At 36.0% G+C, this 23,253-nt stretch overlaps 1 protein-coding gene across 1 annotated transcript in view; it reads left to right on the top strand.

Annotated features, from left to right (window-relative positions):
• Positions 1 to 23,253, top strand: part of ZNF280D (zinc finger protein 280D) — a 54,044-nt gene that overhangs the window by 16,103 nt on the left and 14,688 nt on the right. Inside the window, exons 5-16 of the mRNA XM_074156637.1 lie at positions 940 to 1,057; positions 8,388 to 8,497; positions 10,266 to 10,495; positions 12,533 to 12,690; positions 13,115 to 13,215; positions 13,310 to 13,456; positions 14,061 to 14,195; positions 15,713 to 15,957; positions 17,145 to 17,285; positions 18,948 to 19,010; positions 19,590 to 19,708; positions 19,892 to 19,928. Coding sequence (XP_074012738.1) covers positions 940 to 1,057; positions 8,388 to 8,497; positions 10,266 to 10,495; positions 12,533 to 12,690; positions 13,115 to 13,215; positions 13,310 to 13,456; positions 14,061 to 14,195; positions 15,713 to 15,957; positions 17,145 to 17,285; positions 18,948 to 19,010; positions 19,590 to 19,708; positions 19,892 to 19,928 — 1,604 coding nt within the window. The remainder of the gene's footprint in view (positions 1 to 939; positions 1,058 to 8,387; positions 8,498 to 10,265; positions 10,496 to 12,532; positions 12,691 to 13,114; positions 13,216 to 13,309; positions 13,457 to 14,060; positions 14,196 to 15,712; positions 15,958 to 17,144; positions 17,286 to 18,947; positions 19,011 to 19,589; positions 19,709 to 19,891; positions 19,929 to 23,253) is intronic.

The raw sequence follows: 23,253 nt of genomic DNA, 5'->3' as shown, positions 1-23,253 counted from the left end.
TGAATATTTGTGAAGAAAACTAAATTTCACATTTCTTTTCCTTCCAAATTTTACCTGTTGAGGGATCAGTGCAGTTGTTTAGTTTTAACAGTTTTCAGCGTCGGAGCCAAGAAATTTGGCTATGGACTATTTAATTTTTTAGGTTATATGTAGTACTAAAGGGTAAACCTTTTAAACTGGAGGTTAAGAAGATATCTAATGTAACAAGGTGCTAAGAAACATGAACGAACTTTTAGGTTAGCTGTGCTTTGTAAAGAGGGTTTGATTATATTATTTCTAGAGGTCCTTATTAAATTACATAAAAGAAAAAAAAAAACCTTAGTGATATCGTGAATTTCAGTGCCATTCCCAGTCAACATGCTATGGATACACTTTTATTTTCATTAAAGCTTGACCACTTAGTAGAATTTGATTTATGTAGTATCATCTTGCTTTGAGAAGCTTCTGCTTGCTGGAAGTTTGTGCTACTTTTGAGTTCTGTTTTCTGATCTTTTAAAATGCAGCTACCTGTTATGCAAGAGTAACAGACAAATGCCTGAGTTTAGGTTGAAGAAATTATTAATTTTTAAAAAACAAGTAAAGTACAATTTGAAACATCGTCAGACTTTTGAACAAAAGCACTTACGATTAGCCATTCAAACAGGTTTAGCAATACTTCATAAAGTGGACTTTCCCAGGTCTTACGGTTGATCTTACTACTCTGACACACAGCTATGGATAAATTAACAACCACTGATAAGAATTGAAAACTTATCAAAATGTCAAAAGAAAGTATTTTGGGGAGATTGTAATGAACTTGAGTTACAGCTGAGTACTTAGGAGTACTTTTAAGCAATAATTTATTTTCAAAATAAACCCTTTGAAGCCTGTAAGTAAAAAAAAAAAAAAAAAAAATGTTAAACCTCAAATTTCTTTTCCCTCTTGAAAATATCTTAATAGGATTATATTGTGGATTCTCCACCAGCTGCACCAGATAATACATCTGGTATACTGTTTGGTGTGAGACAGAACTCGGGAGTTCCACAGTACCAGACTGGGCCAGCAGTGAATGTAACAGGTGGGTATAACTGTAGTAGTTGATAAGAGAAAGAAACAGCCTAATGTCATTTAACTGTAGTGCAGATCTTTGGGTTATAACTTTAAATAGACTTTCTAGAACATAATATAGCTACTTTTTTCTTCCCCCTGTACATAACACTGTATAATGTCTAATGAAATAAACTTTGGAGCCTTGTGTTGTCAGACTTTGCCTTTCAGTACATTAAACTGACCGTAATATCAACTGCTGTGTTCTTGTAATGCTCACTTAGATGCAAAAATTATTGCAAGATTCACCGTAATTTTTTTTACCAATAAAGGCTCATTTTCAGTCTATCACCGCTCTTTGACTAGCACAGCTAGGGATGGCTGTCAGCAAGAGCGAGGCTGTGAGCCGTGCCAGAACTGTCTGAGTCTGCCGAGTGGATTCCCTGTGGTGATGATCTTGGTTTCCTGACTGCTATATATAGGAGTAGATGGGATCGAAAGGATCCTGTCTGAAAAGGAGAGGAAGAGAAAGAATACATAGTTTGACAACTTTTTTTTTTTTTTTAAAACGAGCTAAATTGTGTTTTAGCAGAAATTATTTAACCTACTGAGAAACAAACAAAAAGCACCTTTTTTGTGTCAGAGCAGATGAAGTAGATTTGTGGCATGCAGTGTATTCAATCTTAAACAGGCTGTAACTTGGGACTTCCCTTCTCTTTTGTGAAGGATTGCACTTCTGTAATAACTGACCAGAATCCTGTAATTCAATTTATAAGTTGCAGATGGCAATCACTTCTGACTCTTCCATGAGGTAACAGATATGGCCTAACTGGTCATACTAACAAGTTATGTAGAACAGAGCAATTGCTAGTTAATTCTGCTTAATGTGATGATTTGCATCTCTAAATTAGGCACTCACTCCAGATACTTATTGATGGAGGGTTGGTAGTGTATTTCCTTGCATGTGTCCAACTATTCTGTGATCTCACTCTTATCTTACTGGGTTAAATAGCTTTTTTCTAAGGTAAGCAAAGGTTTTATTTCTTGCAAATGGTTAAGTATTCCAGCTCTTGTTCTCCAAAGAACAAGTATTAAAGTTTAATTATTTGTGGGTTTGTGTTGTTTTTTGCTTTTTTTTATAATTTGGAGACCTGCTTGCGTATCTGAAAATTACTTTTACTAGTTTCTTTTCCAGAAAGATTAAATACTTTAAAAGCATCAAGGATTGTAATTCGAAGTGTCTTAAATATACCATACTTATTCTATGATTATTTCTGTAAGATGGCAATAGGATTTAGAAATTATAAGGTATATAGTTGCATGTTGAAACATGAGTATTTTTATGACAGAGAAAGCAACTTTAAGATACATTCCACTTCACAAAAAGAAAGTGTCTGCGTATTTTGTGGTTTTGCTTGCATGGTGAGGTCACACAATGTTCTTACGTTCATGTTGTTTGTATGTGCTGATGCCTACTTGCTGGTGTTGGTGCTATGCTTCCTCTAAGTCATGTGCAGCGCTCTGGGCACGAGACACTCCGGAACATGATATTTAACAGCACAATCCATTTGGGAGCTGGCCTGTGATACTCTGCAGGACAACTTAACTTCTGTATATGGATCGTTAAAGACATACTTATGCATATTTTTATATATACGTGCATATGAGCATATTTATGCTCAATATAGCATAAATATTTATTTCTGAGGTATAAGCAAGGAAACGACAAGCTGTGAAGGGACACTAAGAAATCATTTTGTTAGGCTGCTAAATAGGTGATGGTGTTAAACAGCAGTGATAACTCTTAGCTGCAGGTTGGATAGGCACTGGGGATGTATGTAAAACTGTAGTTTGCTTTCTGAGAATATCTTGGGATCATTCTGCCACAGACTTTACCCACTTGGAGGAACGAGAAAATGCCATAACCAATAGAAGAACCATTCTGTGGTGTTTAGGAGTTGACTGGACTGTATATGGGATTTCATACCACTAGGTTAATGGGAGATGTTGGTGAGGGACAATGCACTTGAGGCCTGAAATAATTTGGTTTTCATGTCCCTATTCTGTTAATTTGATCTGACTGTTACCACAGTACATTTGATGCTTTTATTCTTAGTTACTGTTTCTATTGTCTTTTGCCATCATTCATAAAATCAGGCCCAGCAAGCACACATGCATGCAACAATGTTAAGGATTTTGCGGTAGTGTTGTGTGTTTAGAAAGCCATGGGTAAGGTGATACTGCACCCGGTATACTTCGCTCCTTCTTGCAATCATTTTAGATACTGTACACAGTAATACTGTGTACAATATGACTATAGCCAACTGTTTTGTAATAGCTATAAAATATTTACAGAAGTATTCACTAATAGCATGAAGTAAAGGTAATAGACTCCTGAGCAGCCTTCAAAAACAAACAAGAATTTTTTAGCTGCTGCTTTTCTCTGCTCCCTTGAGTATGTGGGGCCCCTGACAGTGTAGGCTCTGTCATCTGCTGGGGAGAGAGAGAGGATTGCACAAACGAGTCTAGAACATGAGTGATCCAATGAGTTCTTGTGTCCACACGACGGTTGAGAGAGGCACTTTGATGAAAAGAGGAATCAGTCTGATTTATACCAGCTAGATATCAAATGATACTTTGAATTGGTTTGATAATTTTTCAAAAGAGGCTTTAACTTTTTTTTAAATGAACAAACAACAGAATTCAAATTCAAAGCTAGGTATATTCTCTTAGTATTATAATTCTCCTGAAAGAGGGAATTTATTACATCAGAGCTGTATAAAGTAATTTAAGAATCTTTACCTTTATAAATATATAAAATAGTCTTCAAGTTTTTTTGCCACAGCTACGTTGAGCTTTTTAAATTGAAATTATTACCAATTTTGTTGGCATGTGAAAATAGTAATTTTTTTCAAATCTGGTTTTCTAAAGTAAAATAAAATATTTTACTGAAGATTCTTTTAAAATGAGTCAGACCTTCTGTCTTTTCCCTGGCCCTTTTTACACAACTATGCATAATTAAATATATAGCAGCAGTTCCTGCTGTAGGTTGATGGCCTGATGCTTGAATAGCCTCAGTGATATAAAAGAATACCAAAGTCATACTAGCTGTTTGGAAGCCTTTGCTGATCAAGACACGTATGTCAATGTAACCAGCCCGTATACCTAATAGTGCATGTATAAATAAATTAAAAAACCCCAGGAAGTAGTAGTACCTAATGAATAACCGGTTTATTTTGTGAATGTGTTAATTACCTTAGGCAAACATTGCATGGAGTGAGACATTTGAGCTTAATATGTTTGTTTATGTAAGAAAGAAGGTAAGGTGTACTACAAAGGATAATGTTAGAATGATTAAATATGTATGTAACAAGTGAATTACGTTTTCCTGTATATGAAGCATAGTGTTGTAAATTCTCCAAGATGCTCAAGTATCGGCATTCCCTGCTGGGATTCTTTGCTTCCGTGGATTGAATGGGGGGACTCTCCAGGCTGTTTGCTGTGTGTAGATGGGTATCACTGAGTAAACACAATTTAGGGGTGGGAGGAGGTTGGTTGTTTTTTTCTCAGAAAAAGTTTCAATAATTTTGTGTGATACAAGTTCTCTCTGCCTGTTGAGAAGACTTTTAAAGGTACTATTTCAGTTTTTTATCACACCCAAAGAAATCACTGGAGCAGCTAGGCCATTGGGAGGGGAATATCCAGGAATGTCCTTAGTTCAGATCATTGTGTTTGGAACTGAAGTCCAGTCCTTGTCATAGTTTATTGTAGTCTTAAGGCTCTTTGCAGTCTGCGATTGTGAGAGATTTACAAGGCCTGTGCTGGCACTTCAGGCTTCTTGGTATGTAGCTGTACTCTTTCAGATCCTCTTGAGGACTGATGTCTGTATTGAGACTACATCATCAAGGGTAATGTTACAGTGACAAAGACATGGGTTTCACGACAAGATGGAGCCAAATATTGATGGGTATGTTAATCAGGCACCGAACCTCTGAATGTCTGAGTTATTTTTTTAGTGATTTTCTTTTTTTAGAAGAAACACTGCAAACAATAAGTGAATCAGCTCTTCCTTCAGAAAAGAGCAAATAGATGTGCTGTGATTGGTCATTAGAAATTACAACACTGTTTTCATTTTGCATACAGTCTGAAGTCTCAAATATTTTACAGAGTTAAATAGAAAACTAAACCAGCATTAGCATAGCACCAGAAAAAAAAGGAGAGGTTTTTTTTCATCGGAAGGGCAGAGGTTGTTCCAAATAGTGGGCGTTGCAGACACCAGCCGCTTAGCTGAACTTTATTATGGTGAACTCGCCTTGTCTCAGATTAATGTGGGTCAAGATGTGGAAAGTGGGACAAATAAATTCAGGTGGTCATAGTATAACTTACTGGATTTCAGGGATGGGGCTGTATCTCTTTGTATTTACCTTTTCCTTCTCCACTGGCCTTAAATATTCAGTCTGAGTTGGATATTGTTTTCTTAACTTCTGTATGACTTATAATTTTAGGGAGATCTTTACTGTTTTATGTAGACTAGTCTATCTGCCGAAGTACAGGCACCAGTAATGTGTTTGTAATATACTATGGCAAAAACCTTGAGGTTCTTTAATTTAAACCACTGTAGGTCAGAATGAGAGGGCCTTTTTGTATTTAAGTATCTTGCTACTTCTGAAGGCAACAGTGTAACTCCAAAACAGGCCAAGCCTAGTGAGGCTGGTGCTGGAAGCAATTCAAGCTGTTTCAGTTACAGTTAACTCTCCAACAGTAACATCATCACAAACTGTGTCTTCAAAAGGTAGGGTGGATTAAATGGTCTAGCTGTCAATCCATGCGCCTGTTTCATGGAAAAAGCTAGCACTCTTGTCATGTTTCAGTTGGTCAGTATTATTAATGCTATTAAGGCACTGTAAATAAGTAAACTCTGTTCTTATGCCTTCAAATAAGAAAAACCTTTCTATGCAAGGATTTATATACCTTTGCAAATTAATACACCCTAGGTTATTACCTATTGAAATTTTTGACCATTATTATTATTTTATTATTTTAGTAGGCATGTTTGAATCTTTAATTAATAATTAGTTGTTTAGTGGCTGGGAAGACAGGTGACCAAAATAAATCATACTGTTAGTTCAGATTTTCTATGTCAAAGAACTGAATAGAGAGTTGAAATGTTAAGATACAACCAAACAGAAAATAAAGATTGAAAGCATGCTGTGACTGGTGAATTCATCAACTAATTCTGATTAGATAAAAGGAAGGAAGGAAAAAAACATGATTGTAGGTATGTCAGGCAAGGCAGCAAGGACTTGGGTTGGGGGGAATCTCCATCCTTGGAGATACTCAGAAGTTGACTGGACACGGCTCTGAGCTTCCTGATAAGGCTGGACTTGCTTTGAGCGGTAGGTTGGCCAAAAAAACCTCCACAGGTCCAATCTAAATTACTCTGTGGTTCTGTACTTTGACTATTGCAAAGTGTGTTTTGCAGTTTCCCCCTTTCTTTTGCAGCAGTGTTTTTGATACAGTTTGAAGCAGTAGTGGGAAAGGAGGAGGGGGAATCTAAGTTTCAAAGAGAGGATATTTGAAAGACCTTTCCCTCCCTACAGGAAAAGAGGTAGTCTAGCTGCAGTGTATTAATAATTAGGTGCATTTTCCTCCTGACCCTCAAGGTGCTTTCCAGCTGATTGCAATAGAGGAGGATTTATTCTTGATGTTGAGATATTTCCAGCCACATATTCTCCTGTATTGTTAAAATGAGGAGCTATCTACAGTGTGATTCTGTTGTTTGGAATCATTTCATATTTGTTTTTTTGCAAGTCTTGTTTGCAGCTGGTTTGCTATCAGACTCTTCCTCAACAACCAGAAGGAAGTGGCTATAACATGGAATATTGCAGCAAAAAAATTTCCTCTGCCCTCTCTTGGGTAAAAGATATTGAGCTGCAGCCTATAATATAGAAAAGATAATTGGAGGATCATACTAAATGCAGTAACAAAGGAGTAGATCATATTCACTGAGAATCTTATTTTTAGGAGTTTGTCTCTAAGCCATCCCATGCTAGCATAATGATTTCTAATCTGTCACAGAATCCAGCACTGAAGCACCACAGAACACCAGATCTTGCTGCAGAACCTGTTTTCTTGCAGATCAGCTTGCAGTTGCTGTGATGTGTCAAAAAGTTTTACAAACCCTAATAGTGAAGACTTGCAGCCCAGTTTTGCAGTGTATCTCTTGCACGGCCATCTGCTCACGTGAAGGACTTTCAGCTTAATTATGATTCTTAACAATGCTGTTATCTTCAAGGAAAAATACTGTTTGATCCATGCCTACCTCATGGACTATGCAAGACTGTTTTTGTGGAAAAGTGTGTAACTGTTGCATGGTCATCTCTTCACACATAGACTTATTCGTTTCTTTGTTATAAGGTGGAGATATTTGTGTGTTTATATTTATTAAATTTTTTCCTAGCCCTGGCAGGGTACAGTTGACTCTACAGTTGAGATGTTACTTAAAACTCTTCCCATGTTCAACCTGTTCTTCTAAACTACATACTTAGCATGGAGTCCACCAGGTCTGTGAATGACTTGAGAATGCAAGAGAACTTCATCTGGGAAAGTAGCTCTCACTCTGGTGTTTTTTTGGCAGTTTGGAGAAAACTGGAAGCCTGGGTTTATTCATTAAAGTTCAAGCTAATGCAAAGCTGTTTTGTTTTTGCACAAAAGGCATTAATCATCTTAAGTTCATAAAGAAATATTATTTCTTTTCACTACTGGGAGAAATTATTTAGAGGATTTATTCTCCAGGTTCTCCAAAGACACCTTTGCTCAACAGGAATGATGCATCTGATTAGGGTTAGGTTCCATCAACTGTCCAAAGAGAAATATTCTCCTCATTGAGAACCAGTTGGTGAAATTCCTTTTCAAAACCAGTTATATGAACCCTGTTGTGGTGATGGTTGGGTCATGGCATAAAACAAGTTCTACATTTTCATTTGAGAATTAGAGTTCTTAAAACAAAAACATAAAATAATCTGTCCTATCCATGGGGTTAGGGAGGTGGTGGCACACAGAACTAATGCTTTGTCTCTATTATGCTGTCTTCACCCTCTTCCATTTTTAACTTATTTATTGCTAAGATTTTTATAAAAGTTGCTTATAGGTCTATATCAAGCAGAACAAACTCAAACTCAGTTTGGAAAAAAGGAAGGGTGGTTAAAAGATGGTTGTAAAACCTTGCTTGTAGTCACTACAACTACATCAATTGTAATAGTTTTCATTTAAAATAGCATATTTTTCTAGAACAATAAATAATAATAAATCAAGTATTCTGCTTGTGAATTCTAAATCTTAACATATTTTAAATTTTACAGGTACAAATGCTGCATCAGGCACCATTAAAAATGGAGGACCTTTTCCACGAGCTTGTCCGAAGTGCAATATTCATTTCAATCTTATGGATCCTCTAAAAAATCATATGAAGGTAAAATATTTTGGGGCTGGTAAACATAACAAACTTATGTGGGCTTCTCTTTGGTTATGAAAGAGTGCCATGTTTTGATATGAAGATAGTCTGGCTTCTGGCTACAATCAACCAGACCCCAAGCATTCAATGTCTTGCAGTCATGGAGAGGAAGACTGGAGTAGGGGAGCTCTAGATCTTGCCACTTTTTGCCATGTTTTTCTAATGAATTGAGACATATTTGCTGGCTTTGTATGATTTCTCTCTGCCATGGCTGTGACTTCTTGAACCACTGGCCAGATTCAGGTGAATTTGATGAAGGTAAGTGCCTATGATAACAGGCAGCCAGTTGGCCCACATGTGTGTTAGATCACTACTAAGACAAAGATGACAATGTAAACTTACCTTTTTATTTTGATATATTATTTGGTAGCTAAAAGAGTTGTTAAACTGAAGGGAAAAACTTAATTTGTAGTTCATACTTAAACACTGTGAGAAACAAAGCTTTCAGAAACTAAGCATCACTTGGTCTGCTTATGAAATTACTTGATTGTTACCTGGAAAATATTTATTATTATTTGGCACAGATTTATGCAATTCTCAGGCATATGTATTCCATTCCAGGGGGCAGAGAAATGGCTTTGCACTCCATATACAATGTGAATAACTCATGCAAAACGGAGTACAAACTGCTGAGTAATAGAAATCTGTGAGGCTCTGAGTTGCTGTTAACACAGATGATTCTGATTTACTGGGCTTAAGATACCCTAAGTGGTAGCTACTCTGCCCTTCAGCTACAAAATGTAATTAAGAAACATACATAACAGTGGAGGGAAAATCAAGGGTTTTATCTTTCTCTAATCATTTGTAGAGAATCGCTTTTGCACTGAGTACAGCAATCCAGTGAAAGAAGCATTGAAGAATGGGTCTATTTAGTATTATTTAATTACATTTTTAGTTAAACTATATGGTATAAATATAGTGATGTTATACCATACTATATGGTATAAATATAGCAACTGTATAAGCGAGTTACGCTTCCACAGTAGGAAATGAACTCCTTGCTAATAGGCTTACAGAAAGTAGTCCTGCACAATAAGAACCTGTATTCAGCAGGAGAAAGATCTGTTCTATGAAACACGCTAATTTTGTTCACGGTTGGAAACTTCATAGCTTCTTCTGTATGAAGTACTTCATACTTATTAAGCATTAAGTTTCATATAATAGCTATTGGGTTAAGCATTCATTATGTACACTTCGACATAAAGAAGCTTAGACAATGTATGTTGTGTGACTTAGAATTTCTGATTTTTTCAGTTAAGCTGGAAAGAACTTCTGCAGGTTTCAGCATTTGTCTTCCCAAAGAAATAAAACATAACTTTCCATTAAGTTCTCAGTAAACTTACACTTGTCAGCAAAATACTTGCATAAAAGCTGCTTTTCTTTTTCTCATTACTAAATTTAAATGAAGTAGGCATCTTTCTAATGAGTAAGGCAACACTGGTATTCTGATTTCAAGCTTAAATTTATCTTACATGAACCTATGCAAATAATTCCTTTTCAGTTTTTGTAATATATAGTGTTTTATTACCTAAATGCTACCTGAAGATCAGTTACTGTTCAAAATCCATATGTGAATATGAACAAAGTCAGTGTGTCAGACAGCTGAGCTTTGGATCTAACTATGATTAGTGAGTGGCTTCAGTTTTTAAAATGCTGTTGTCATTGATGCAGTTTGGTAAGAGAGACTGATACCTTTGTCTCTGTCTGTCTCCCCCTTTCCATCCAGTATTGCTGTCCAGATATGGTGAATAACTTTTTCCCAGGAATGGCCCAAACAGAATGTTCAAGCACAACAAGCAAGACTGCTGAATCTGAGAAAGGAAAATTGATTATGTTAGTTAACGACTTTTATTATGGGAAACATGAAGGTGACACCCAGCAGGTACAACAGGAACAGAAGACTCATACAACATTTAAGTGCTTCAGTTGTCTGAAAGTTCTTAAAAATAACATAAGGTATTTGAACTCACTTCCTTAATTGTTTGTTAATCACTTACAGCCCATAGCACTTAGTCTTATGCATTAAAAATTTGTCTTTCTGGAACAGAAACTTTTTTCTTATTGAAAACTGATAATATTGGTGACTGAACAAAAATGGAATTAATTTTGACTGTGCGTGTATGGTGATAACTTAAACTTTTTACAGATTACAGAGTAATCTGTACAATAATTTGTACAGAGTACAAATTTTAATGGTGTAGAGTTTTAATGAGAGCAGTTGTAGGACTTTGGGGTTAGAAAGGGCATAAAGTAGTTTACAGTTTGCCATCTGGATTGATGGTGATATCAGTGGATGTGAGTGTTTATTCCCTTTAGGGATGCACAATGACTAATAGTTGGTGCTTTACTTATGTAACATCTGTTATTTTGATGGAATAATTTTACTTCCAAACGCTGCAGAAAAACTTCAGTAAGCTGTTTTAATAGGTAGACAAGTTCATGTCATTGTTCCTTTGGTAGCTAAGGTCATTGAACTTTTTTCTATGCATTCTTCAAGGGAAGCTGAAGTAGCAGAATGTAAAACTGAAAAATGGACTATTTCTTTGAAGGGCACAGTCTGCAAGTTAAAATGAATAGATTTATGTAAACATTAGACTTATATTATTGAACAAAACAGAAGTTCCATGTAATTACAAATATTACATTTGCTATTGATCATTAAGTATGTCTAAATCCTAAGTAAAAGGGCTGATAATTTGTCTTAAGCTGTATGCTATAGTTTCATCATTTTTATTCCAAGGTATATTTTATACCTTTAACCAAAAATAAATACATAGTACCTCTCTACTCACAGTGGAAGTTTTATGGACCTTAATTCAGAAAAGCACATGAGGGTAATCCCCTGCTTCCTTTCAAAGATCTGTGGTTGAACACACCATTGAAATAATGTTCTGTTAAGGCAGTATGCAGTTCTGGTGTCAGTTCCTTTCTTCTGCTTAGGTACCTGGATATCTTCAGTTAGCTGCTTTTTTTTGTTATTGTTCTTTAAGTTACATGCTACTAGAAGCTTGAGCTCAAGAGACTATTCTCCTTGCTCATTTGTTTTTTCCGATTCCAAGGTCACCACTTTGAGAACTACGTGCCTTTTGTGAGTGTGACCTACATTTAATAGTTCCTCTGGCTGTACTGAAATGAAGCACATTCAAAATAGAGCAATTTTTGAAGTTTAGCAGTAGTGGGTTGTGCAACTAACCTGTCCTTGTGCTGCTCCACCAGTAACACTGACCTGGAAACATTCTGATGGGTGCCTAGACTTCTCAGCCAGGACAGGTTCCTACTACAGATAGGGGGACATATTAATGAGGAAAAGGTGGTAACTTGAAGTAGTAACATAGCACCAAGTTTCTCATGCTGTTTGGATTGTCAGCTGCGCAGTGGCATTCTTTGATAACTGTCCTTCATAATTCAACTTCAGTCCTGAATGCTCTATACAACAAAAGCTCCTGGAACCATGCCAGTTTTGAATGGAGGTGGTTTCAGATAAAGCTATAACATCCTAACTGCAGATATGTTCTTGCTACTTTAACTTTAGCTCTGCTGAAAGCTACTCACTTGCCTCAGAATGTGGCTGTGAGACTCTGGTGGTGGCGAAATGTGTACAGCTGACATGTTTTGTTGTTGTTGCCTGTGCTAATTTCCCTTTATTTCAAGGCAACAATTTTGTCTAAGCAAACATGAAAAATGCAATAGTTTTTTTTTAGTCTTAGAACATGCTTTGGATATGTTGCATGTTCATTATAATAGTCAAGATTTCTTTTTAAGCTTTGGAAGATGATTTCTGGCATAGTGAGCTTGCTTAACTTTTGTTGCCTTTTTATTTTTACTTTCTTTAACAAACACTCATTCCTTAGATTTTTTTTATTTTTTTTTTTTAAATTGAGAAGTCCTTACAGAGTAAAGTTTCTTAAGAACCCAGTACCTCTTGCATAGGATATGTCATGTATAGTGAATGTTAAAATGTAGATTTTTGCACCTGTTCACTGTCTTTTAAAGGTTTATGAACCACATGAAACATCACTTGGAGCTTGAGAAGCAGAGCAGTGAAAGCTGGGAAAGCCACACCACCTGCCAGCACTGTTACCGTCAGTTTCCCACACCGTTCCAGCTGCAGTGCCACATTGAAAGTACACACACGCCTTATGAGTCATCTAGTAAGTTGGATTGTATCACATTGAATCTTTTTGGGACCTACAATTTTTAGATATTTTCTGGCTTTTCATTTGCTGATTTGTAACTTCAGAATAAAGCTATTGTACTTTAAGAGCAATAATCTTGAGATTTAATATAGAAGCTGAGCACTCAATTTATGTTAGAGCAATATATGTAGGGGAAAAAAAAGATTTTTGTTTTGTTTTTTTGATTGAATGCTTGACTGCAAGAATTCCTGTTGTTTAAGGGACTTGCACTCCTGGCTTACTGAAATTGTACAGGGATTTTTTTCTGAAGAGTACAGTAATCATTAAATAGCTTTACCTTTATAGATTTATACAGTTCACATATGTATTTGTATTAAAATTTGTCTGCTTGTGACTCCAAACAAATTTTTACTTTTTTCTTGTTTTTCACTTTTTCTAGCAATTTGTAAAATCTGTGAATTATCCTTTGAAACAGAGCAAGTTCTTTTACAACATATGAAGGACAATCATAAGCCAGGTGAAATGCCGTATGTTTGCCAGGTATCTCAGAGTGACTGTTTCGTATTTAGATTACGTTCCCCCCGTCTTTACTGTCAATAAACTTTTAACAAGGAAGTCAAACTTTTTGTTTCAGGTATGCAACTACAGATCCTCAGCTTTTTCAGATGTAGAAACACATTTTAGAACAGTTCATGAAAATACAAAACATTTGCTATGCCCGTTTTGCCTCAAAGTAATTAAAATTGGAGCACCATATATGCATCATTACATGAGGCATCAGGTAAGCAGGTATTTTCAGTTCTTAATGCTAGAAAAATGCTAAATGTATGTCATGAATCTGTCTCTGAAAAAAAGGGTAACTAATTTGTATGGTTGTTACTGGATAAGAATAGCTAAAGAAAATACAGTAGAAGAATTATGACTCTGTCTTTTGAAAAGTCTTTAAGGGGATTGTTAGAATTTGTCATGTTTTTGTGTGACAGTAGCTCCCTGTTTCAAAAAAAACATATCTCTGAATACCCTTGAAAGAATGTCTCTGCTACTTAGCTTCTTCATTAAGTTGTAGTCATGTGTTCTGCTTTTCTTGAGGTTACTAGCAAACCTTTTACTAGTACAAGTAGAGAAAAAGATTACGAAGTACTTTGTCTTCTTGTAACTGGTAACCTGATCCCTCCTCCTCTTAGTAACGATGCAGCCTTGCATTTTCAAGTCCTTAAATATTCTGTCTTGAACTCCTACACAGTATCTTGGCTTTGTACAATATAAGGAGTTTGTCCAGTTGGTGTTTTAGAAACTGGGTAACTATTGCTTGAGACAGGCTAGGGTTGGAGTTTTGTGTATCATTACATTAATACTTACTGTTGACTGTCTTCTGTTATTAAAAGAAAAAAGGAATATACCGTTGCACTAAGTGCAGACTGCAATTTTTGACGTGCAAAGAAAAAATGGATCACAAGACTCAGCATCACCGAACATTTAGGAAGCCTAAACAGTTAGAAGGATTACCTCCTGGAACAAAGGTAAGTGTTCATACAGGAAAATTAGAGGGGGCAAAATAAAAAAAATGTATTGGGTGGAATAGAAAGAAGGGCTCTTCTCATTTCTTTTCAAAAGCAAAGATCTTCACCCCCAGTTAAAAATCTAAATAATACTCCTGTTGCAAGAATTGCCAGGCACGGTTTATGGTTTCTTCCTGGTGACCTGCGGTGGTGCTGTCTGTCCCATTCTTCCAGACATGTATGCCAGTAGTGCAGTCAGTGCTGCTGCTTTCTTGAGCTGTTGGTTAATTTGCCCTCTCCCATTTATCCTTTTTTGTCCTAGGAGGAAAGGAGATATTCAGACCCCTCAGACCAACATCTAGATTAATTTATTGTGAAAGACTTTCAACTCATGGAAGGCAGTGGCAAAAAAATCATATAGTGTGCAAGACTTACTTCTCCATAGACAATATGTGCTTAAAACTGAGGTCACCAGGTCTTTTTTAGCTCCAGCGTTTGAAGGGGAAAAGAAGCCCACAATTTTCTGTTTTATGAAGTAAACTTGGATGCCCTCAGAACATTTTTAAATCATTTTTCCATTTCTTGAGAAGGAACAACCTAGACTAGGATTTTCCTGCAGTTTTCAAGACTTTTTCCTACAGGTTTTCAATGAAGTGTGAAGATAGATGCCCTTCTAGTTGAAAGGAAGAAAAAAATTAACATTTTGATCAGCTCTTCACAGTTCATTTGCTGTGGAATCAGGAAGGGAAAATGAATTAAGTTGATGTTATATAAAGCACTGATTCTCTGTTCTGTGACAATACCTCAATTTTCTAAAGATTTCAGGGTCTTCATGACCTAATAAAAGCTTAGATTATGTTAAAAAGTTGGTGTTAGTAGCCCTTGACAGGATGTAGATGATGAGACTGAAGAGCTTGGAACCAGGTTTAGAAGATGAGGTGCTTCTAAACTATGAGTATGGAAAACAAGTATAATTAGGAGTCATGCTGCGAGTGAAAACTGGAAAACCAAATTTAAGGGCAAGACAAGGGAGTTCGGTAATGTCAGATGAGAGGTCAGAAACCAGAATGAGTCCGGGGGGGAGGGGCTATGATAAGGAGTAAAAATATCTGGCCAATCTACTTTCTTCAATAATGAGGCAACAAGACACAGGGCTTTTGTTAAATCCAGGCACTGATGGGTTTGTTTGATATTCTTCTTAGTAGTGCTAATTGGCCTGACCTTTCTGTTTCTTTTACATAGCTACATTTTATTGTTTTAAGAAAGCAGGATGTTGTCTGCAGCAGGTGTGAAAAGAGCAGTGTGTTTTGTCATGGCTATTTCCACCAAAACAAGAGCTTTTTAAGCATCCAATAGACTATTGAGATTAGTTTTTCTCTAGTCAACAGCATTAGGTATTTTTCAAAGCAGTCTTTACTGAGGAGTGGTTTTTATGCTATGATTTCTGTCCTAAAGTGGCTTAAACTTTAGGACAAATAGAGATGGGAACCTAGAAAGCTTAAATCTAAATAGAAAAATTTTTAATTTCATACTTTTAGGTGACTATTCGAGCATCTTTTGGATCTCTTCAATCAGGATCATCAGCTACATCTTTTGTTAGTACAAGTGCTTCCACGTTTCAATTATCACCTAAAGCTAAAAATACAACCACTAAAAATCATAACAAATCTAATACAAATAAGTCAAAAGCAAAATCAAAACCAGCAACATCAAAGAAGCAAAATGCATGGACCAACAGCAAAAAAAAAAAAGAAATTACAAATACAGCATTGCATAATCTAAGGTAAAATATTAGCATTAAAAATATCTTTAAGTATACTTTGAATATCAATAACTTGTCATTTAATTACTTTTTGATAACTTCTAATACAGGAGGTTTGACAACACTGTTTTGCAGAGAAAGCAGATGCATAAACTTTCCACATCCTGGTGCTGTGATTTTAATTTTTGAATCTTCATTCACCAATTTTGGTGGTGGTAGACTACTTTATGATGGAAAAACAGATGTTCTGGAAACTTTTCTGTTCTAAATTTAGAATTTTTCTCTGTACAGGGCCACAGACTCTTGAAATACTGTCTCATTAGGCAGATGTATGTTTAAAAGTGACCTGTGTGGGGAAATACATCTGCCTGGGTGTTCTTGGCAAGTTTTGTTATGGAGGGAAAAGTATTTTCCTCCTTCAATTTTTTAAGGGTTATTTTAACCTGTTATTTAAAAGGTTAAGTCTTGTCTGTCCTAGGAGATACTTTAATTTGGAGAGCTACCAAAAAAAAAAATAATCAAGAAAGTGAAAGCAAGTTGTTGGTAGAATGCTATCCTTATATTGACAATTTCCTGGGTTTTTCTATCCTTATATTAAAAACTGGTGTTATATGGACTAGTATATAATTTCATTGGCTAAGATGAGTCAGCATTTTCTTTGTCAAAGATTGTAAATGTCTCCCTACCAATAAGGTGCTAGCATTCACAGTGTGTAGCTCACTGAGACATCCAAAAATGGCCAGAAAAATTGAGGAAGAGCAAGATTTTATTCTTGCTTTGTAGGTATTTCAGAGTTTGTGGGGAATATCAAGGGTGACAGGAAAACCAGAATCTTTTCCTGAATCATGGTGGATGAAGCATTTCTTGAAATCCATCTCAAGTACCTAGAGACAACACCAGCAGCCAAAGTTGGAGGTTGTAATCTATTGCAGTATCTTGTTGCCAGGAGCGGCCAATAACAGATGCTTACGTTAATTTTCACTTTTTTATTAAGGTCATAATGACAGTATAATTCAAGAAAAAACAAGGTTGTCCTCATGTGTGCTAACATAATCTAAAATAAGTATGTAATAGATATATTTATAAGTTCCTAATTTTTTTCTGTAATGTAGGCAAGCTTGCTACTGACTTAAAGCAAAAAAGTTTGAAATAGTTATTGTGTCTTAAAGTGCTGATATTAGCTATTTATTTTTTCATATTACTGTTAGGTATCGTTTGGGAGCTCACAAATGCATTGAGTGTTACTCAGAAATAAAAGATTTTGCAAGCCATTTTCCTGCTTATGTCCACTGCAGCTTATGCAGATACAACACTAGCTGTAGCAAAGCCTATGTGAATCACATGATGAGGTAAGAACTCAAAATTTTTACTGGGGTATGAAGTGTTTCCTAAATTCATAAAAGGTGTGTTGAGTGTTTCCATTAGCTGAATTTTGAACTGGGTCATAGGACTGGCAGGGAAATGTGTAAGGTTGGATTTTTACTTCGTAATAAGGGCCTAAACCCCATGTTCTTGTTTTGTCTTAAAAATCCAGTGGTTCAAGCAGCGTTCTATCTTTGCTTCAGTTTCTATGGGATTTCCTTTGATCATTTCAGCCAGGCTTAACAAATAATGACTAGTTGTTGGTGTTCTCTCAGTTTCAGATTGAATACCATACCTGATTTTTTATAAATGCTGAATTCATACAACTGTTGCTAATGAAATCTGTGCTTATATTACCATGTAAAGGTCTCAAATACTCAAGTGGATACTTTCTCTTAAACTACTTCTGGTCATCCATAAAAATATCATCTCAGTTTGCAGGAGGATTGTACACTGATTGTGTAGGGTATCAGTGATGGCAGCTGTAAAAAAGCCTGTTAAGAAAACAGATGCATTAGTTTTTCAGAGCAATAGAATTACGCTGTGCAATAATTAGACCCAGATAATGTAGCAGTGATGGTAAAATAAAATTTTTGAAAACCTACTTGTTAATCCTGTGCCCCAAACAAGACAAACGTAGTGCGGGAAAAGTACAGAATGCAGTTGTCTTTTTAAATACATGTATGTATAAAATGCCTTGGCATTTTTGAATGCTAGAATTCTTGAATTTATGACTCAAGTCTTTAATTTCGTATATATTTTATACATTGACCTACTCATATTAATATCAATGCTTATGTAAATTCTAGGCTGAAATAATTTACATGCTTTTATGCATAAAACTTATTGGTTGCATGCTTAAAAAAATTAAAAATTAATGTGCTTGATTCTGATTGTACAAGATAGCTTGCTCCAGAAGGGGAAAGGGAAATCTGAGGTGAACTGTTCCTACTGTCACCCATGTTTTGGGTGTTGTCAAATTCAACCATGCAGAAAACTAGCCAAGTTTTTGTCTTTTGTCTTGTTGATGCACACACAATTCCCCTACTTTGACCCCTTGCAGCATCTGTCATCACCTTTTTTGGTGAGTGTAAGGAACAAGGATGGTGAGGAAGAAGGCTGTTGGAGGGTGTTTCTGCAGTAGCAGCCCTATGTACTCTTCTGCTCACTTTTTGTTTCATATGGGAGTACAGTGTTGGCACATACTTAACCCTCACGTAAAATAACTTACAGGTTGTCTGAAAATGTGTTTTATCTCATTTAAAGCCATCTCTTTAGGACGTGTGAGTTCAACAAAGCTTCATTTCTTTTGTGGAGCGCTATATAGCTACAGCCATGTTGCCTCAAGAGCTGAACTGCTGATGGAAGCAATGTAACTGTGTTCTTGCAGGACTGTGCTGACACTTATGCCTTGCCCCTCCCAAACTCGTTATTTACAAGAGAACCAGTGTTTTGAACTAGAGCTGAGATTCACAAGCCTGTGAGCTTACAGCAATTTAATGTTTTAGACTAATGCAGGTCAGTAATAGAGCCTTCTGTTTTCCTGCCTTGTCATAAGAAAATTGCAGTACCATGTACAGTGTAGGGGATATGTGGAATAATGTACTCAAGAAAAACCAGTCTAAATGGTAATGTTTTCTTATATTTAGTTTTCACAGTGCTCGTCCAAGTAAAAGATTTTGGATCTATAAGAAGCATTCAGAACAACTGCGGTAATTCACCTTTTTTCAGTTACAGATCATTATGTTTTTACTTTCTGTCAGTGAACTGATTAGTTAAATGAAATTAGTGTCTCTTGAATTTCTACACTTCTACAATTTAGAAAAAGCAGGGAAATAAAAACATTAGCTCTTCCACTAGCAGTGTTCTCTTCAGTGACAAATACCGGTTATTTGTCCACATTCGTTGACTTCTTTTTCAACCCTGAGCAGTTTAAAAAAAGATTTCCTTTTCTTTATTTTCTATTTATTCATAATGTGCAAAATGGGAGGGTGGGGAGGGAAATAAAAACCAACCAAACAAACAAAACTGAGAAACTGATGCTTTACAAATCAATTTCTGTCTAAAGTGGTGTTCCTTGTACTACATCCAATATGGAGGTACCCTGGTCATTGACTGGGATTTCCATGTGCTAGATGCAGTATAAAAAATAAGAATATATTTTTGTGAGTCATCTCATCTGAAGTTGCAGGAATTTATTTTTTTATAGTCTGTCCAGTTGCTGTAAGTTAAGAAAACTGTTTTCACAACCATGTTGTATTTATACTTCTTTATTACTTTCTTTTCTCTAGAGGTGTGACTGTAGTATGTCTTAACTGTGATTTCCTGACTGATGTTTCTGGCTTAGATAGTATGGCTGCACACCTGAGTGAAAGCCACACTCATACTTGTCAAGTTATTATAGAGAAAGGTGAGTATGTAAAGTGTCTTTTTTATATAGTATACATATGTAAATACTTACATGTGGATGGTCTCTGTGTTATTGCAGTCTTTTTTTTCAGTTTCATTATCATTATTTCTGTGTACTTGGATTCAAAAGTATATTTCCACATATTAAAATATTTTTAATTAAATCCTTTATTTTTCTTTTCAGTTTCTGTAGATATCCCAACTGCCGAACAAGTATCTGAGTAAGTTTTGTTTTACTGCTAAGTGTTTATTTCTATTAGTTTAGTGATGGATGGCCAAAATTTGCACTTTAACTTGGGTTTCTTTTGAATTTCATAGAACTTGAAATGTATGGCTGAACACATCCTTATTATACTAGTGCTTTTTGTCTTACCGTGTCCAGAATTACAAGAACAGGGAGATAAAATGATTACCTGCTGCAGCCAAAATCAAAACCAGGTTTTTGTTCTTTGGCCAAAGAGATATAAATAATTCTTGCAATATTAGCGCTTCTTAATCCTGACTTCTAAGTCTGGACATAGTGAGAGTATTACTTTGACTTGCTTTTAATACTGGCTTTATTAAATGAGTGTTCAATGTTCTTTATGTAATATTAATATGAATTTTTAAAATAGCTTTATTGAAGTAGGACATGGTCAGTCTTAATATTTTCTAAATATTTAAAAATTATTTTCAAAATTGTTATTTTTATGACAAAGGTATACTGGTTTATATTAACTTGTTAATTCTGGCTTTTAAAGAATAATCAATGTGAGGCTTTTGGCTTTCAGTTTTTTTAAGGATTTGAAAAAGAACCTGCAGTAATGTGGAGATGGTGTTGCAAGGTTTGCTTGGGTTGGTTGTTTTTTTTTTAACCTTAGAAGAATCAAACGTGCCAAGCCATCCCCGATTATCCTGGAACAGTGTCTGAGGCTTTACAGTGTAGCATTGTAATCATACATTTGAGTCCTCTCTAATCTGTTTCAGAACACAGAAATAAAAATGTCAATTAGACTGCAAAGAAAGATATTTTTAAATGATGGAAGAAAATAGTTAAATCCTGATTTAACAACAAGGTGTCATTGAGTCTATGTAGCCTATAGCGGGATTCTAAAAGGGATTGCACATCCTCATGCATGGTGAGAACTCTTCCAAAGGAGCAAGAAGTCCTTAGGCCTCTAATCATAAATCAGCCTTCACTGAGTGTTGGAAGTATCCCCAGTAGGTTATTTCATAACTACTAAACGTTTTCTTTCTTAGTTTCCATAAAGTGGCCAGTAAGAGGGGGTACTGGAATAATCTGACATCTGATCCAAATGATGCAAGAGCAAAATATATGCTATAAACTTCAGACCTCTGCTAGTAACTGCTTAGAATGTGATGCAGTTGAATAAAACTGGTGGTCTGATGGGATGACCAAAAGACATTATTAAAAAGAATTGAAGATACTCTGGCAGGAATGAGCAGGGGAAGGAAATTAATTTGGGGAAGTATTCCAAAGGCCATTTGAAAAATTAGATTTCTGATTTTGGAGCACAGAATATTGAAATTGGACAAAACACTGGAAAGTCATCTAGGAGGGTGAGCTGTATTCCCTTCATTAATCCAGGGTAGCTTGTATCCTTTAACAGTTTAGATTCCAGTGAAACTCGAAGGGAAAATCAAGTGTTGAGCTGTGATACAACCTTGACTTTTCTACTTGGAGCTGGCATTAGGGTCTTGGGAATTAATACTTGCTGAACTATATGTAAGGAAAGGTTATAGATGTTTTGAACGGTAAGGTATGGTTGTGGCAGGCTGTTGGCAGTACTGCATAAGGGTCTTGCTGTCTTGAATGTATCACGGAGATGTTACATGAAAATATTTAAGAATGTTGTATTCACAAAGTATATATTACTCAGAAACAGATGGGTGAGCACTGAGAAGATTTGAAGTAGAGTCAAGAATATGTGCAGGTTTGTTTTTGCAAGCTGTTAGATTATGACAGGTGCAGATAGCCATTATTTTTGAGAGCTCTGATGTTGGTATAAGATTAGTTATTGGTACTACATGAGGTGATACATGTGATGGTGCTTTTAGAAACTGTCATGCTCATAGACTTCATTAATTTCAGTAAATCTTGTCCTGTTTCATACACTAATTCTGTGATGCTTTGGACAAGAGCATATCTTTGCTAAACCTAATAGCAGGAATATACCAGTGTAGCAGATTTTTTTCATGACTTGCAGTACAGAGTACACACAAAAATGTTCATCTTTTTGGGGGATGGTTCTTCATGGTACTCTGTGGTTTGCTTTGGAAGAAGAGGAACTTGCAGACAATACTCACAACTTCTGCTGTGTAGTTTCTCAATGATCTATGAATGTTTCTTTCCATTCTTTGACCTATAATTCAATGAGATATGACTTGTTTATGGGGCTCTTCAGAAACACTTCATCGTCAGAAACAATGACTTCGTTGCAATCTTAAACACTTTTGGATCTTCTCTTGCATCTCTCACATGGTATCTTTTGGTATCTTTTATTATATATCAGACTGTCTGTATGTGGTGTAAAACTCATCTTTATTGCTAATGACCAGACATACTCTATGGGCTCTGTGTAGTGTTGATGAGACTGTCTTTGGACCAGAATCCTGCCGTTAGTAATACAGATAACCTAGCTGGAGATGTTCCAGCAGGAATTGCTTTTTTAAATTGTTACTCTACGCAAAGTTGTCTTGTTTGTTTAGTGACCCACCTTGTGCTGAGGGGTAAGGCTTAATAGCTATGCCAGTACTCTTCTAATGCTCAACTCTCTGCTTTGCGCAACAATTAACATATTTTAAAATGAACTGACAGCAGACATTTTTGTTGCAGGGGAGTTGAAAGTGAGCAGGTATCCTATACTGCCTTGGCTCACTGATACATCATTGTGGACCAGAAAATTGAACCCAGTCCAGCTTGGGATTATTTTGGTATGTAAGCAAACAAGGATCTGACCAGACCTTTTCCTTTTTCTTCATACGTTGAAGCTGTGGTATTCTCTTCTCACATCTTTCAGGCAGCAGGTCTGGTCTTTTCTCCCAATACTGTAATCTGGCAAAGGCCCTTCTGTGATAATGTTCTCTGCTTTGCAGCATTGACTTGCAGCTTTTTGGGGGCTATACTCCTTTGAAGAGAGGCTTACCAGGAGTTTCACTTATGCGATGCAGTGTTTCTTTGCTGCTCGTTTGCAGTGTTTCTTCGCTGCCCAAGTCTATCAATATCATCCCAAGCCAGGGTAGTGTATAAATGATGACATACATGTGTGACATCAAAGCCCATTTTGTTCTGAACTTGATCCAGGTTCTGAACTTGATCCAGCTTCTGAAACTAAAGGGCTTTGTCATTCTCTTCGGATGTTCACTAAAACATACAAATCCTGATCTATTTAATATTCAAGTACATTGCATTTTTGTCTACCAGTGACTTTACAGTATATAGTGGCAAAATATGCTTTGAATGACTTCTGTCACATGTAACTGCGTAAACTGAATCTTGGCCAAAGGAATTTATTAGCTGCTTTGCTCTGGTAGCTAAGCTTCTTT

Source organism: Numenius arquata, chromosome 11, assembly GCF_964106895.1.
Source record: "Numenius arquata chromosome 11, bNumArq3.hap1.1, whole genome shotgun sequence".
Taxonomy (NCBI): domain Eukaryota; kingdom Metazoa; phylum Chordata; class Aves; order Charadriiformes; family Scolopacidae; genus Numenius; species Numenius arquata.
Note: the sequence above shows the minus strand (reverse complement) of the source record. Positions and strands in the feature narration are given on the sequence as shown.